The sequence below is a fragment of the Nuphar pumila genome, chromosome 8 (assembly GCF_984573655.1).
Source record: "Nuphar pumila chromosome 8, dmNupPumi1.hap1.1, whole genome shotgun sequence".
NCBI classification, from domain to species: domain Eukaryota; kingdom Viridiplantae; phylum Streptophyta; class Magnoliopsida; order Nymphaeales; family Nymphaeaceae; genus Nuphar; species Nuphar pumila.
Window position 1 is genome coordinate 13,339,841 of NC_143256.1, and position 15,076 is coordinate 13,354,916.

The following is a 15,076-nucleotide window of genomic DNA, read 5'->3' on the forward strand; positions in this document are numbered from 1 at the left end:
AACAAGCCAACCAGTCTCACTCAAAGTTTTCCTTAATTCTGGTTTCATCTGAGAAAAGCTTGATGAGAACCTGGTTTCATCCAAACTTTTGTGAGCTAATATCACATGATCTAGTATCTATCATGCCTGTGTAATGAGACTACCAATGTAGGAAGAAAATTCATTTTAAGAATTGGGTTGGGACAACCTTGGCGTTCAACAATCAGGGCTCTTATCCAAGCTGGTCCTGGGAGACAGTGAGACACTGTAGACAAAATTGACTTTTTCACACATACTTTTGTCAAGAAATCACAAGCTATTCTACACAGTAGGATCAGCTGTGCATGTTTGCTTCTGAGGCAGTTAAACAATGGCATAGTTGTAGCCAATATATTGCATGAAATCGAACCGGAATTTGATTTCTCACTTGAATCCAAAAGAGGAGACCCGTACCTCAAAATCAACGCGGGGGCAAGCGTGCTCTGTTGCGCCAGCTGCAAAAAAGGTAATCAATTAACCATTTGAAAGGAAACTGGAGGGGCGGGCGGGCGGACTCATCTGACCGAAAAGGGAAATCAGGCAGTGGCATTGCCCCTGCCAGACGGTCGGAAAAGGGAGGCGGCAGCGGCGTGCCCCTGCCTGCGGAAATTACAACAGAGGCAGCAGGGGCATCCCCTGACTGCCCAGAACAGAGGCAGCAAGGAGCCGAGCCCATGCCTGCCGAGAACAGGGGCAGCAGGGGGTCGAGCCCCTGCCTGTCTGGAAACGGGAGGTGACAAGGGCCTCGCCCCTGTCTACCGGATACGTGAGGCGACAGGGGCCATGCCCCTGTCAGCCGGATTCCCAGAGGCAGCAGGGGCGAGCCCCTGCCTGTCGGGGTTGAGAGGGAGAGAGCGCGGCAAGGGGTTGTCGGCTCTCTAACCAACAAACGAGAGAGAGGGGGAGGGCACGACAAAGGCTATCGGTCCTTCGGCAACCACAGAGAGGGGAAAAACGGAGACAGGGAAGAAGAAAAAGAAAAATACCTCGAAAAGGGGGCACCATCGTCGACCGGTGTCGCACGTAGGGAGCGAGGAACGAGAGAGAGAGGAGGTGACGTCGATGTCGGGCTCCCATGCGAGGTCGCCTGTAACGGCGATCAAAATAAGAAGGGGGGGGGGGGCTTTCTGGAAACCGCAACGAGAGAGAGAGAGAGAGAGATGTCGGGAGGAGAGGAGGCGATGTGAGTCCTCCCTCCCCTCTGCATTGCTCTTAAAGGGCTCGGAGGGTGCGATTCGGGAAACCCTTGAAGGGTTTCCCTTTTTAGGCGAACGGGAAAGGAAAAGGGTTTTCAACCCCCCCCCCCCCCTTGCGTCGGCTGTTATAACCCTAAAAAGGTTATCGGGTCCAAGTCGGATCCGGATATGACCTGAACCCGACTTTTTTTTTAACGTGGTTTTTATACCCTGCCTATAGAATCAGTTGGATTGCTATAGATGCTTATTTTGCTTGTTCAACACTTTATTTCTTACAGCTCTCGTAATTAGCTATTGGCTTTATTGGAGTTTTGTTTGTCATACTCGACAACATGTATGGTTAGCTCTGTTTTGTTTCTCCTTTTTGGTTGAGCAATTATCTTGCTTATTGCAGTCTTTGTTCCTTCTTGTCTTTTGCACCCCTACTAGTTTTTCATGAAACTGACCCATTTCATGGGCAGGTGGTGGACAGGTTGAGGCAGCTTGCGATGGCATGATGACGTGATGAGATCAAGATGAGACGCTTTCCTTGACATTTCGCTCCTGAGAACATTTTTGGTAAAATATGGTATAGAATTTCTTTGAAAGTCTCTCTTTTAAATTAAACTCTGAATTATTAAAACTGTGTTACCAACACTCTATTGCTTCTTTTTATTTCAATAAATATATTTGAAATTGCAAATCGGTTTGTAAAAGGGAAGTTGCGCTGTAATGCACCCAAGGTTCAGGGACTTGCTATTTCAAACATGATTTTCCGCTGAACTCTTGATTCAACTCTGATAAATGATTGATTTCAAAGCTTTCAACTTTTTTCATAAAAGGTTTCAAGTCCAGGACTTTTGAAGCGTTATATGTGGAGTTTGTTGAAGATCGGCCATATTTTTGCTTTAAAAGAAAGGAAGATAAGACTGAAAGCGATTTCTCATTCTCAATTCCCTTTCCTAAACAAATTGAACTAGAAAAGGAGAATAGACTTTTGACTTGTAGTAGGATGGTACTTGGAGTTGAGTCCACGTCATTTTATGATCACATGCTCAAGAGGTGGAGGAGCCTTCTAAAAAAGTCCAAATATTCCTTCTACAAATTCTAAACAAACACATGCTTCTTCTTTATTCGATGTGCGTTGTAGTATTCATCCTTTTGTACCTCCTACTGGATTTGTTTCTTATGAGTCTTTTTCTACTACTCACCAAGCCTTTTATGCTTTAATACATTCCTACTATGAGCCCAAGACGTAGGATGAAGTTGTTAGCTACGAGTGAGGAATTGAATGATTTTGGAAAGAATGAAAGCTTGGGACGTAGTGAAACTCTCTGAAGGAAAGAATGCGGTCGGGTGCAAATGGGTGTATAAGGTGAAGGCTAGAGCTAATGGAACAATTGAACGATATAAAGCAAGACTTGTGGCAAAAGGCTATAGTCATTAGTATGGTATAGATTTTGCCGAGACATTTGCGCTACTGGCACACATCAGTACTATTAAAACCCTATTGGTAGTCTTAGTAGGTAAGGGTTGTTAGAAAATAATACATATATGTATATATATACATATTCTTCGTAATACAAGAGTATGTATATGTATAAGTATATGTATATAAATACATATTTAAAGTATATATGTATATTCTTGTAATTTTTATTTTTATTTTTTATCTTTTGTAATTTTCATTTTACTTATTTTTTGTTTTTGTACTTTTTTTGTACACATACAACAGTCACAGTCACTCTGGACATAAAAGAGACGTTGGGGCTGATTCCCAACAACTCTAATAAGAGCTGTTGGGAACAGCCCCACGTCTCTTTCTTAGTAGCTACTCTCTATAAATAAGGGTGATTAAACCCTTTGTAGTACAGAAATTGTAAAAGGGGTTTATCCCTTCATATCTATCAATAGAGTGCATTTGAAGCACTTTTCTACTTTTGTGGTGTGAAGCATTTGAATGCTAGTTTGTGCTAGCATATGTTTTGAGTGATTGAAGTATCAAGTAATTTGAAAAACTTGATTGTTTGTAAGGCTTATTTACATGGTATCAGAGCTTGGTGTATTGTATATGATCAATCGTGCATTGGTGGGCTGCCATGAAAAGTGTGCTTATTCTTCTTCGTGGTGGTGATATTTTTTCTAATTCACTATGGGTGAATTTTTCCCATACAATACAAGCAACTCCAACTTTATTCCGCCATTCAAACTTGAAGGAAACAACTACAACATTTGGGCGAGACACTTGGAGACATTCATCAAGGGTCAAGGATTGTGGGGTTTGTAAGAGGTATTAATCTTGAACCTACTCCTAAAATCACATTAGATGAAAATGGGATTGAGACTAGCCTTGATGAAAGAGACAAAGCCATGGAAGAATACTACAAGAAATTGGATGAATGGGAAATGAAAAACGCAAAAATTCTTTTATGAATGCTAAGTGGAGTTGAGACAAAAATTGTCTCAAACCTATTATGCTACAAAAAGGCAAATGAAGCATGGGAATATCTTAGAAGTATGTTTACCGAAAAAGATATGGCTCACAAGTATTATCTTTAAGGTTAGAAATATCAAACAAGGAGATAAAAATGTAATAAATTACTTTATGGAGTTATCTTCCATATGGACTCAACTTGCCCAATTTGAACCCAAATGAGAAGGCAAGTGTATAGAAATGCGAAGAGTTCAACTTGAGAAAGATAGACTATTCGCTTGTCTTTATGGTTTGAGACCCGAGTTTGAACAAACAAGGGCCTCCTTACTATCATCTTCATCACCTTCTCCTATTCATGAGATTCTCACTAAGCTTAGTGGAGAAGAAACTAGGCTAAATATGAGTAAAAATGTTAGTGTGCTTGCTTCTTCTAGCAATGGCACAAAAGAAGATTTCGCACTTGCCGCATCTAAACCAGGACATTACATCAATCCATACAAACCACCTCATTTTAGCAAGAATATAGAAGAATCAAAGATCGTTTGCCATAACTCTAATGAACCTGGTCATATTAGGCCTCAATATCCTAGATACAAATATAGGCCTCAAGAAAAACGTGTTGTCGCTACACCATCAAAACAAGATGAGGATACTCTGAATCTCAAAGACCTCACCAAATCATTATCTCAACTGACAGATGCATTGCAACCATTACTCAAAGGATCTACCTCAGGAGTGGTCATTGCCTCCTCTTCTACTCCTGGCATGTTCTCTTGTCTTCTTGATTTAAGAGATTTTTTTCATAGGACCCCATATAAGTCTATATTATTTGAATGTCAACCTAATTCGAATGCATCTTTTGTTTTCACTGCCAATGGCACTGTCTTGGAAATAGAGCGTGTTAGAATTTTTAAAAATGATTTGACAAAAGATAACAAATTTTACATTCCAAAAATAAGACTTATACCAAAACTTCATCTTAACCTACTTTCAGTTTCTCAAATTTCGGATCATGGATATGATGTCATTTTCTTATCAAGTAAATGTTGGATGCAAAATCGTCAATCCAGGAAATTGATTGGGGAAGGTTCTAGGCAAGGAGATCTCTATTATATGGATTTCCTTTGTATTCCAAAGGAATTGTTTTGTAACACTGCCCAAACAAAAGATATACGGACTTGACATCGTAGACTTGGGCATCTAAATATACGAAAATTAAATTTTGTACCTGTTACCAAGAATCTTTGTAAAGATCATTTCGAATGTAAAGAATGTTTACTTGGTAAAATGATAGCCTGGCCTTATAGTCAAAGAACATTTTATTCTTCAATGCCTTTTGAATTAATTCATTCAGACGTGTGGGGTCCTGCTCTTGTTGCCTCTAAAGGAGGGTTCTCCTACTACGTTGTGTTTATCGATGATTTAACTAGATATTGTTGGATTTACTTTCTTAAGTTTAAATCCAATGTATTCGCAATCTTCAAAACATTTTATAACATGATTAAAAATCAATTTCAAAGTAAACTCAAAATCCTCAAAACTGACTCTAGAGGAGAATATTTGTCAAATGAGTTTAAAATTTTTAGAAAATGAAGGAATTTTACATCAAAGATCGTGTCCTAGAACTCCACAACAAAACGAAATTTTAAAAAGAAAACACAGACACATTATGGAAACTAAAAGGACTTTTCTTATTGCTAAAAATGTTCCAAAAATCTTTGGGCTGAAGCTGCATTAACGTTAGTATATCTTATAAATAAGATGCCTTCAAAAACATTGTCCAATGAAATTCCCTTTGAAAAATTATTCAAATATCAACTTGACTATCAAAGACTGAGAATCTTTGGTTGTAAATGTTATGTTTTAAATGATAAAGGAGATAAACTATCTTCTAAGACTATCTCATGTGCATTCATTAGTTACTCTACAACAACAACAACAACTACGCCTTCATCCCAAAACAATTGGGGTCGGCGATATGAACCAACAAAGAAAATCATTATGGGTCTTCCACATGAATCCTTCTCCTCCATTCATTTCTATCCAATTCCATGTCCTCGGTGAGGTTCAAAGCATTCATATCCTTTCTTATCACCTCCATCCATGTCTTCCTAGGCCTACCGCGACCTCTTTTAACTAATATATTAGTTACTCTGAAACACAAAAATGATTTAAATGCTACGATATCAAAAATGATAAACTTCTTGTCTCAAGAAATGTTAATTTTGTTGAAAATGAAAGTGGACTTGAAAGAAACATGTCACAAGACATAAATTCTGATTATTCTTTCTTATTTAAACTATTGTCTAATAATGAAAATAGTTATGTAGAATCTCCTATTGAAGATAGAACAAAAATTGAACCAATAGTATACACTAGAATAAATCAAAATGCAACCAATGAAAGTGTAAATTAAAGTAACCATGAAGTATTAGAACTTCCTTTAGAACAAACCACCATTCGTAGATCTGAACGAACCTCAAGAATTCCAAATAAATTTGTATCTTACGACTCATTCTCTCCTAAACATAGAGCATGTCTTATACCTATTCGTTCATATTTTGAACCATCATGTTATAATGAAGCAAAAAATTTACCCGAATGAATAAAAGCTATGCATATAGAATTAGATGCTCTTAAAGAAGCTTACACTTGGAAAATTCTAAATTTACCCATTGGAAAGAAGACCATAGGATGTAGATGGGTTTTTAAAGTAAAAACCAAAAGTGATGAATCATTGGAAAGGCACAAAGCCAGGCTAGTTGCCAAAGGATATTTTCAAGAATACGGAGTGGATTACGAAGAAACTTTTGCTCCTGTTGCCAGGATGACCACTGTTCGAATGCTAGTAGCTATTTCAGCTATTAAAAAATAGAATATATTTCAAATGGATGTTCAAAATACTTTTTTGAATGAAAATCTTAATGAGAAAGTATACATGGATGTTCCACCTGGATTGATAATTCCTTCAAATAAAGTGCTTAAATTAAAAAGGCATTGCATGGCCTCAAACAAGCACATAAAGCTTGGTTTGATACTTTTAACAATGTTATTACAAAATATGGTTTTAAACCATGCTATACTGAAACAGCTTTATTTATCAAGAATTCTTCTACAGGTATTATAATTTTACTTTTATATATTGATGATATGTTGATTACAGGTAGTGACAAAGAAGGAATTAAGAAAGTCAAACAGTTTTTGAAAAATTCTTTTGAAATAACAGATCTTGGGTTCCTAACATACTTTCTTGGTATAGAAGTATCCTACTCTAACAGAGGGTACATATTGTCACAAACCAAGTTTGCTTCAGATATTATTGACAGGTCAGGTCTATCAAATGATAAAGTTGTTGACACCCCATAGACTGTTGGAATGAAGATACGAGTCGATGATGGAGTTCCTTTGGACAATCCAACTCCCTTCAGATAGCTCGTGGGATCTCTTATGTATTTAAGTATTACAAGACCAGACATAGCTCATATTACATATAGCTAGTCAATTTCAACACGCTCAAACATCAGCTTATATGAGTGCAATCATGAGAATTATCAAATACATTAGAGGCACAATAAATAAGGGAGTTTTTCTATCATCTTCTTACTCCTTAGATCTTATTGCATACTCTGATGCAGATTGGGGAGGGGATCCAAATAATAGGCGCTCAACAACCGGTTTTTGTGTGTTTCTAGATGAATCTTTGATTTCATGGAGGTGCAAGAAACAACTAAAGGTGTCACTATCATCTACAAAAACTGAATATAGAGCAATGACAACTACCACTATCGAGATCGTGTCGCTCAAACAACTAATTTCAGATATGGAAATTCATCTTCAGAATCCTACAAGATTATGTTGTGACAACAAGAGCGCCATATACATTGCTCGAAATCATATGTTTCATGAAAGAACTAAGCATATAGAGATGGATTGCCATTTTGTTCATGAAGAATATTTAAAGAAGACTATTGATCTTCCCTATGTGACATCAGAATATCAACTTGCGGATTTCTTCACCAAGGCACTGCACTCACCAAGATTCAACTTTTTACTTGACAAACTTTATGTGATTTCACCATAAGTTTGAGGGAGACTGTTAGAAAATAATACATATATGTATATACTTGAATATATATATATATATATACATATACATATTCTTCGTAATACAAGAGTATGTATATGTATAAGTATATGTATATAAATACATATTTAAAGTATATACATATATTCTTGTAATTTTTATTTTTATTTTTTATCTTCTGTAATTTTCATTTTACTTATTTTTTGTTTTTGTACTTTTTCTTTACAGTCAGTAGCTAACTGTGTATAGTGTACAACAGTCTGCCACTGACTGTTGTACACAGTAACTCTGGACATAAAAGAGACGTTGGGGCTGATCAGCCCAACATCTCTTTCTTAGTAGCTACTCTCTATAAATAAGGGTGATTAAACCCTTTATAATACAGAAATTGTAGAAGGGGTTTATCCCCTCATATCTATCAATAGAGTGCATTTGAAGCATTTTTCTACTTTTGTCGTGTGAAGCATTTGAATGCTAGTTTGTGCTAGCATATGTTTTGAGTGATTGAAGTATCAAGTAATTTTAAAACTTGATTGTTTGTGAGGCTTATTTACAAGGGTAATAGTTAGATTTAAAGAATGCATTCTTGAATGGCAATCATGAAGATGAGGTTTATATGGAGTTGCGCTACAAGGAGTGATAGATCAAGAAAGGAGAGTTTGTAGGCTTAAACGGGCTTTATATGGATTGAAGCAAGCTCCTCGAACATAGTTTGAGAAATTCAACTTTGTTGTAAAGAATCTTGGTTTTAGACAAAATTCCCATGATCCTGCTATATTTGTGTCAACATCTAATACTAGACATTGTCTACTATTGCTCTAAGCGTAAGTAAAATGCCTAGGCTTTGCAATTCCTAGATGGGTACCTTAAAAGGTATCAATTTTGCCGACTAGGCACCGACTAAGGTACCTAGTCAGCAACTAAGCTGCCTTCGCCTAGGCATGAGGGCATTGTCTACCACAAAAACTAGGTATAGAGCAATGGCTCAGGCTATAACTGAAATAATATGGCTAAGGTAGTTACTCAAGGATATAGGAGTGAAACTGACTAGTGGGACTGCATTGTATTGCTAGAATCAAAGTACCGTTCACATAGCCAAAAATCCAAAATTACATGAGCACACAAAGCCTATGTAGTCAAAAGCCCCGACTAGTCCACCTAGTCAGTCTAAGCATAAGTAAAATGCTTAGACTTTTTAATTCCTAGGCGGGTACCTTAAAAGGTACTATTTTTTCCGACTAGGCACCGACTAAGGTGCCTAGTTAGTGACTAAGCTGTGTTCACCTAGGCATGAGGGTATTGTCTACCACAAAAACTAGGTATAGAGCTATGGCTTAGACTACAACTGAAATAATATGGCTAAAGTAGTTACTCAAGGATATAGGAGTGAAACCGCCTAGTGGGACTGCATTGTATTGCGAGTATCAAAGCACCGTTCATATAGCCAAAAATCCAGAATTACATGAGCGCACAAAGCCTATGTAGTCAAAAGCCCCGACTAGTCCACCTAGTCGGTCTAAGCGTAAGTAAAACGCTTAGACTTTGCAATTCCTAAGTGGCTACCTTAAAATGTACCATTTTTTCCGACTAGGCACCGACTAAGGCGCCTAGTTAGTGACTAAGCTGCCTTCGCCTAGGCATGAAAGTAGTTTAGTCATTTATTATTCTTATATATATTTTGTTATTTTTTTGTATATATGAAATTATATATATGTGTGTGTTTACGTGATTTGTTCTGTGAAATCATGAAAACATGCTTATATATATATATATATATATATATACATGTGTGTGTGTTACTTTGCTTTTAGGATTTTTTCTGTGAAACATTGAAAGCATGCACAATTAATTTTAATTGATTATGTTTTATGTATATATGTGTGTGTTTGTTTTTGATGATTTTTTCTATAAAAGCCAGAAAACATGTTTAGTATTATGAATTATGTAATATTTTATTTATATATGTATGTGTTATTGTGCTTCTGTAAAAGGTTGAAAGCATATTTTGTTGATTATATTGAATATGTTATGAATAATTATATATATATGTATATTCTGTTTATGTATATTAATATATTTTGTGAAAGCATGTGTAATTTTGTACTTGTGTAATGAAAACATCTTATTAGTAAAAGAATTAAACATATTTTTATGTATATTGTGTTTTTTTTATATTTTAATTGGGGTACCGACTAGTCTCGCTAGTCTTTTTAGGGGTCTCCACACTCGCTTTTGACTACATAGCACAAAGCACATTGAGATTGATTGTCATTTCACTAGAAGAGCATTCATGGATAGCATTATCACCTTGTCCTATGTTAATTCACCACAGCAGATAGCAGATTTCTTCACCAAGAACTTGTTTAGATCTCGCTTTTGGATATTTCTTACCAAACTCAGGATGATAGCCTTTACATCATCTTGAGTTTGAAGGGAGTGTTAAAGTATGATTGTATTCTTATTGTTGTACACATTAATAGGTAGAATCAAAGTCGGTCATTGTTATAATGGTCAAAGTAATCTAGATTTATATGTTTAGTCTTTCTAGTAACCATGTATATTGTTAGGGGTAATTTAGTCCAAAAAGAGTTATATGAGGGTGATCGGCCCCTAGGGGAGCATTTGCATGCTGCAAAAACCTGAGGGTTTCCACGAAAACACATAGGAATCCATGTTTTCCATGGGCCCCACTGAGACAATGCAAACACGGACTTTGCTTTCCTCACTGAAAGGGAGCCCTGTTTTCAACAGGACCACCCCTTTTCAGAGGAAACCTTTCCTGGGGGGTGAGGGGTGCTGATTCTGTTTCAACAGAAGAGGACTCCGTGGAGCCCTATTCCTCGGGATGCAAATGCACCCTATATGCTGGAGATTTCTTTGCACTAAGGAATAGAACGAAGTTCGTCTTCTATCTCCTTGCTTCTCTATTGTGCTAATAAGAAGGATCCCTGGAACATTAACGGAACACTCAAATGTTGAAAATGATGATTAACAAAATTCCCCATTGTCATAGCTGAGCCATGTACATAAGGCACATACTACCAATAAAGGCATGTAATCTTATACTATGTTTATTACCACTACTTACAACATTCACAACTACAAATCATGATCTGCAATCGACTCCAAGTATGGTTTTATAACTATAATGATCAGTGATTGACTCCAAGTTGAAAACATTCTCAGCTTGCTGTTCATTGTTTGACATAAACACTAGCATCCAAAATAGATGTGCATTCCAATACCTAGAAAATCCGTAAAACTTTCAAACTTCTAAATCAATTAAGAAAATCACCTCTTTCCTCAACTCTGAAGAACATCAAATATTCTAATTAATGACACTTAAGCCTATTAAAAGGGAGTGAAAAATCAAACTGTTAATTGATATTCGCACAGAACCTGAAAGTAATTGATTCTTGGCATCATTATCTTCCAGCCAATTGCATGTATTACTAGATTAAAAGCAATCAAGAGTATGGACTTCATCATGACTTACAATATTTTTTGCCACGGACTATTTCTCATGATGATATGAATCATAAATATTATTCCAGTACGAAAAAGAAGTGCAAGAAATTTCTTCTTTATACATACCACATAAGATGCCCCAGGTGCAAGGAAAACATTACTTGGATGGATAGCCAATGGTGCATAAACCTCCACTTGAACAGTTTGGCTCAGGAGTTCATGACCAGAAACTTGTCCAGCACTAACCTGAACAACTAACATGAGATTATCACCTTAACAAGCAAAAATTTTAACATGGAGAAGATCTAAATATAGTTCCAGATCCATTCAAAAGTAACTCACGTAAAGTGTTGTGATACCCAGCTTTAGAGCCCGAATCAAGAAAGATGGTTGATTGATTTCACCACTTGCCAATGGTGAAAAGTCATTTTTACTTAGAAGCTCTAGCAGCCCTTCTTCAAAATGCACACGGATGTTCATGTAGGCATACTTCAAAATGGAAAGAGAAAACATAAGTGAAAAAAAAAGGATTATCTCAAACGGAAATCATTTAGTTGTTACATTCAAGAGAATTATCAATATAAAACATGATATTCTGGCAATCTGTCAATTCTAGATCTGATCATACAGAAATATTATATCAATAAAACAAGTCCAAATAGTTAATTTACCTGTGAAGAGCCAAATATATGTCCATCATAAATTCCAGCCACAATATCAATAGATTTGCTTGTTCCCACCTGAGAGCAGGACAAAACCATTAATAAGTCCAAGAAGATTGCGAGCAAATAACTCATAAATGAAAATGATAAAGAACAATTTAACAACCATGAGTCTTATCTTCTCTGGCAAAAGTATCCTAATCCATTGAACCTCTGCCACATGGACCTACATAGAAACAAGATTCCAGTTTCTCATCAGCAGCCACAATCTAAAGTTTGTTGGTGCAAAGTATGACAATATTATCATCACTTCATATCCTCACATTAGCCACATCTAGATGTTTCTTTCTTTAATTGTGCTAACATCTATTGTTTGTTTTTTAAGGATAGTCACTCGCATTTGTTAGTGTAAGTGTATATTTCACAGAAACAGACTCCCATATTGGTGAAAGCAGCTTCCATAAGTTGGAAGCAAGCAGATCATCACAAAGTGACTCCAGTTTGTCGGAGAATCAGCTAGAAAATTGGTACCTAGTTCATCTAATTTGCAAAGAAAAGAACTGTGCAAACTCCAGATTGAACATTTTCCTAAAGCAAGAATTATATGTAAAATGAAAACAAAATCTTTATATTACATTTACACAAGTTAAAGGTGTACATCCAATTAATCGACAGTTTTTAATGAGTGTTACATGCATACACAAATACAGATGTATATAAATATAAATATGAGCATATACATACTTTATTCAAAATGAGACAAATGCATAGGCACATATACATAATTATTGAATAAATAATTACCAGAAAGATCATTAATATCGGTATATTGGGGTGGGAGCCACAACTATCAGTCTTACACAAATACCAACAAAAATTTTCTTGAAAAAAATATAAACAATTTTTTTAAAAGATAATTTCAAAAAAAAAAACACTAGAGAATGAAAAATAATAAAGACAATAAAAATATGCACGTGTATAGAGAGAGAGAGGATACAGATGCTCTCTAAGTGAATTCATTTACTGTAATTAGAGAAATAATCATTATAGAAGGCAATGCCAAACTTTCCATATAATATACCAAATAGTAGCGTCACTTTGCAAACAAGAGAATACTCAATGACTGTTTCCTTAGAAAATATTACACAAATAATATCCTTAAAAATAGAGAATGGGCGATCATTATGAATGGGCATGACCATGGTTGTCAGTCGAGGAAGCGGGAGCGGGAAGCGGAAGCGGGAAGCGGGAGCAGGAGCGGGAAGCGAGGCACTTTCAAAAATTTAGGAAGCGGGAAGCGTGGGACGACTTAGAAGCGAACCAGAAGCGAGGGGAAGCGAAAAAAGAAGAAAAAATAAATAAATAATAAAATGAAAAAAAGAGGGAAGCGAGGGGGGAAGTGTGCTTCCAAAAAAAGGGGACGCTTCCCCACGCATTTTGGAAGCGCGACGTTTCACGCTTCTGAAACGCGTATCGGGGAAGCGCGCTTCCCCTACTGTAGGGGCGCTTCCGGTAACTATGAGCATGACTCAAATGAACAATCATGGCTTTCTAAAATATCACATCTTCCCAAAAAATAACAGCTAATCATGAAGCCACACCTGGATATCTGCAAGAAGCAACTTCTTTGAAAATGTAATTATCCTTTTTGGCTGTCCCTCAACATCCATCGTGCCAATCTCTTTGAACATTTTGAGGCTCAAAGAGGAGGTAGAGTGTCTTATGTGTTGTATATGCCCGTATTAGTCAATTATTAGACATATATTTCCTCCACAACTATGTTATGTCCATGGATTTCAATCTTCATTAGACAACTAATATAGAAAACCAACACCATGAAAATTGTACCAACGATATTGTAGATTGAAGTCACATGAACCTATGATTTTCAATAAAGTACTGCCATTCAATATACAAAATTATATCCTTCTACGCTCTGTAGGGATGTTGGAAACATTATAAACCAGCAAAAATCAAAATGAATTAACAAAACCACATTTTTTGTGCCATCTGATGGTAAAACAAGCATATCACAGTTGGAATCATCAATCAAACAAATGTATGACATTAATATCATATTCTCACTAAAAGCCTAAGATAAAGAATAAATAATTAAGCAAAAGATCACTGATAAGAACACAAAGTATAAATGAAGATAGCATCAAACATTGAACACATTATATAAAACAGATAGAGATCTAAAAAATGTTTTACCAATGTAGATGCGGCAATAGGTGGAGTAAGGCCAACATCTTCAACACTGACAACTGCACCACCCACTCCCCTAGCAGCCAGCATCAGATGTAAAAACTGCCCTTCTTGTGAGTGTTGAACTACTTCAACAACTTTGGTATCATTCACAACATAAACAACATTGGACGTCCCGCCAAAAATTGACAAGCTCTCCTGAAAGCAGTTGTAAATAGGAAATAGTCACAGAAAGTTTAGCATGCATCATGCAGAGAAAACAATATCACTTGATACAATGACAAACAAGTGTAGACACCCCAATTTTGATCAAATAGTTTTCATTAGAAATCCCTTTTGAAAACAAGGTGCCTCGAGTCTTTTACAGGGCAAGTCTTGGTCCAAATGCATTTTTAGTCTTCAAAACAATATCCTCAAGATTTTTGTCCAAGAGAAAGTTAAAACTAGAGAGTCCTAACTTTCAAACATGACAAAAATCAGGACAATACGACATTGGAGTAGGAAGTTACAGTCAAAACAAGTTGACTTATTTGGTCGAAAACCTGTCTTTTCAGGTAGGGCCCACTTTGAGTGTGATTTTGACCACCAACATGATCGAATTTGGTTTTTTACTTAAAAAATGATTTAATGTAGAGGATGCTAGCTTTCTAACACATCAAAAATCACCTCAAAAGGACACACGGTTAGAGAGATATGGCCAAATCACCTCTATAAATAAAGGCCTGCCCCCCTAGTTTAGCATCTAGAACCAGAGTAGAGGAACCCTATTGCACTAACACCCTACCTTAGACTAGGTGCCTACACTCTGCCTGATCCCAGTTAGCCCATTTGACATAGTTCTAGATTCATAAACCTAGCCCACTAGGTCCACCCTGTCGGACCCAAGTCCATAGGGCCTTAGCCCTGCGAAAGCTATGTCGGATTCACCTCGCCAAGCTGTCTAGGAGAGCTACCTAAGCCCATGGTGAGTCATTTCTTCCCTCAATTTCATCTTATTTCTCACATTTTTTCATTTTATTTGGATTTA

At 36.5% G+C, this 15,076-nt stretch overlaps 1 protein-coding gene across 1 annotated transcript in view; it reads right to left on the reverse strand.

Annotated features, from left to right (window-relative positions):
• EMB3012 (embryo defective 3012) overlaps positions 1-15,076 on the reverse strand; it is a 136,019-nt gene that overhangs the window by 39,973 nt on the left and 80,970 nt on the right. Inside the window, exons 15-19 of the mRNA XM_090016054.1 lie at positions 14,056-14,247; positions 12,008-12,067; positions 11,851-11,919; positions 11,522-11,668; positions 11,306-11,425 (exon numbers count right to left, since the gene is read on the reverse strand). Of these exons, the coding sequence (XP_089872180.1) occupies positions 11,306-11,425; positions 11,522-11,668; positions 11,851-11,919; positions 12,008-12,067; positions 14,056-14,247 (588 nt within the window). The remainder of the gene's footprint in view (positions 1-11,305; positions 11,426-11,521; positions 11,669-11,850; positions 11,920-12,007; positions 12,068-14,055; positions 14,248-15,076) is intronic.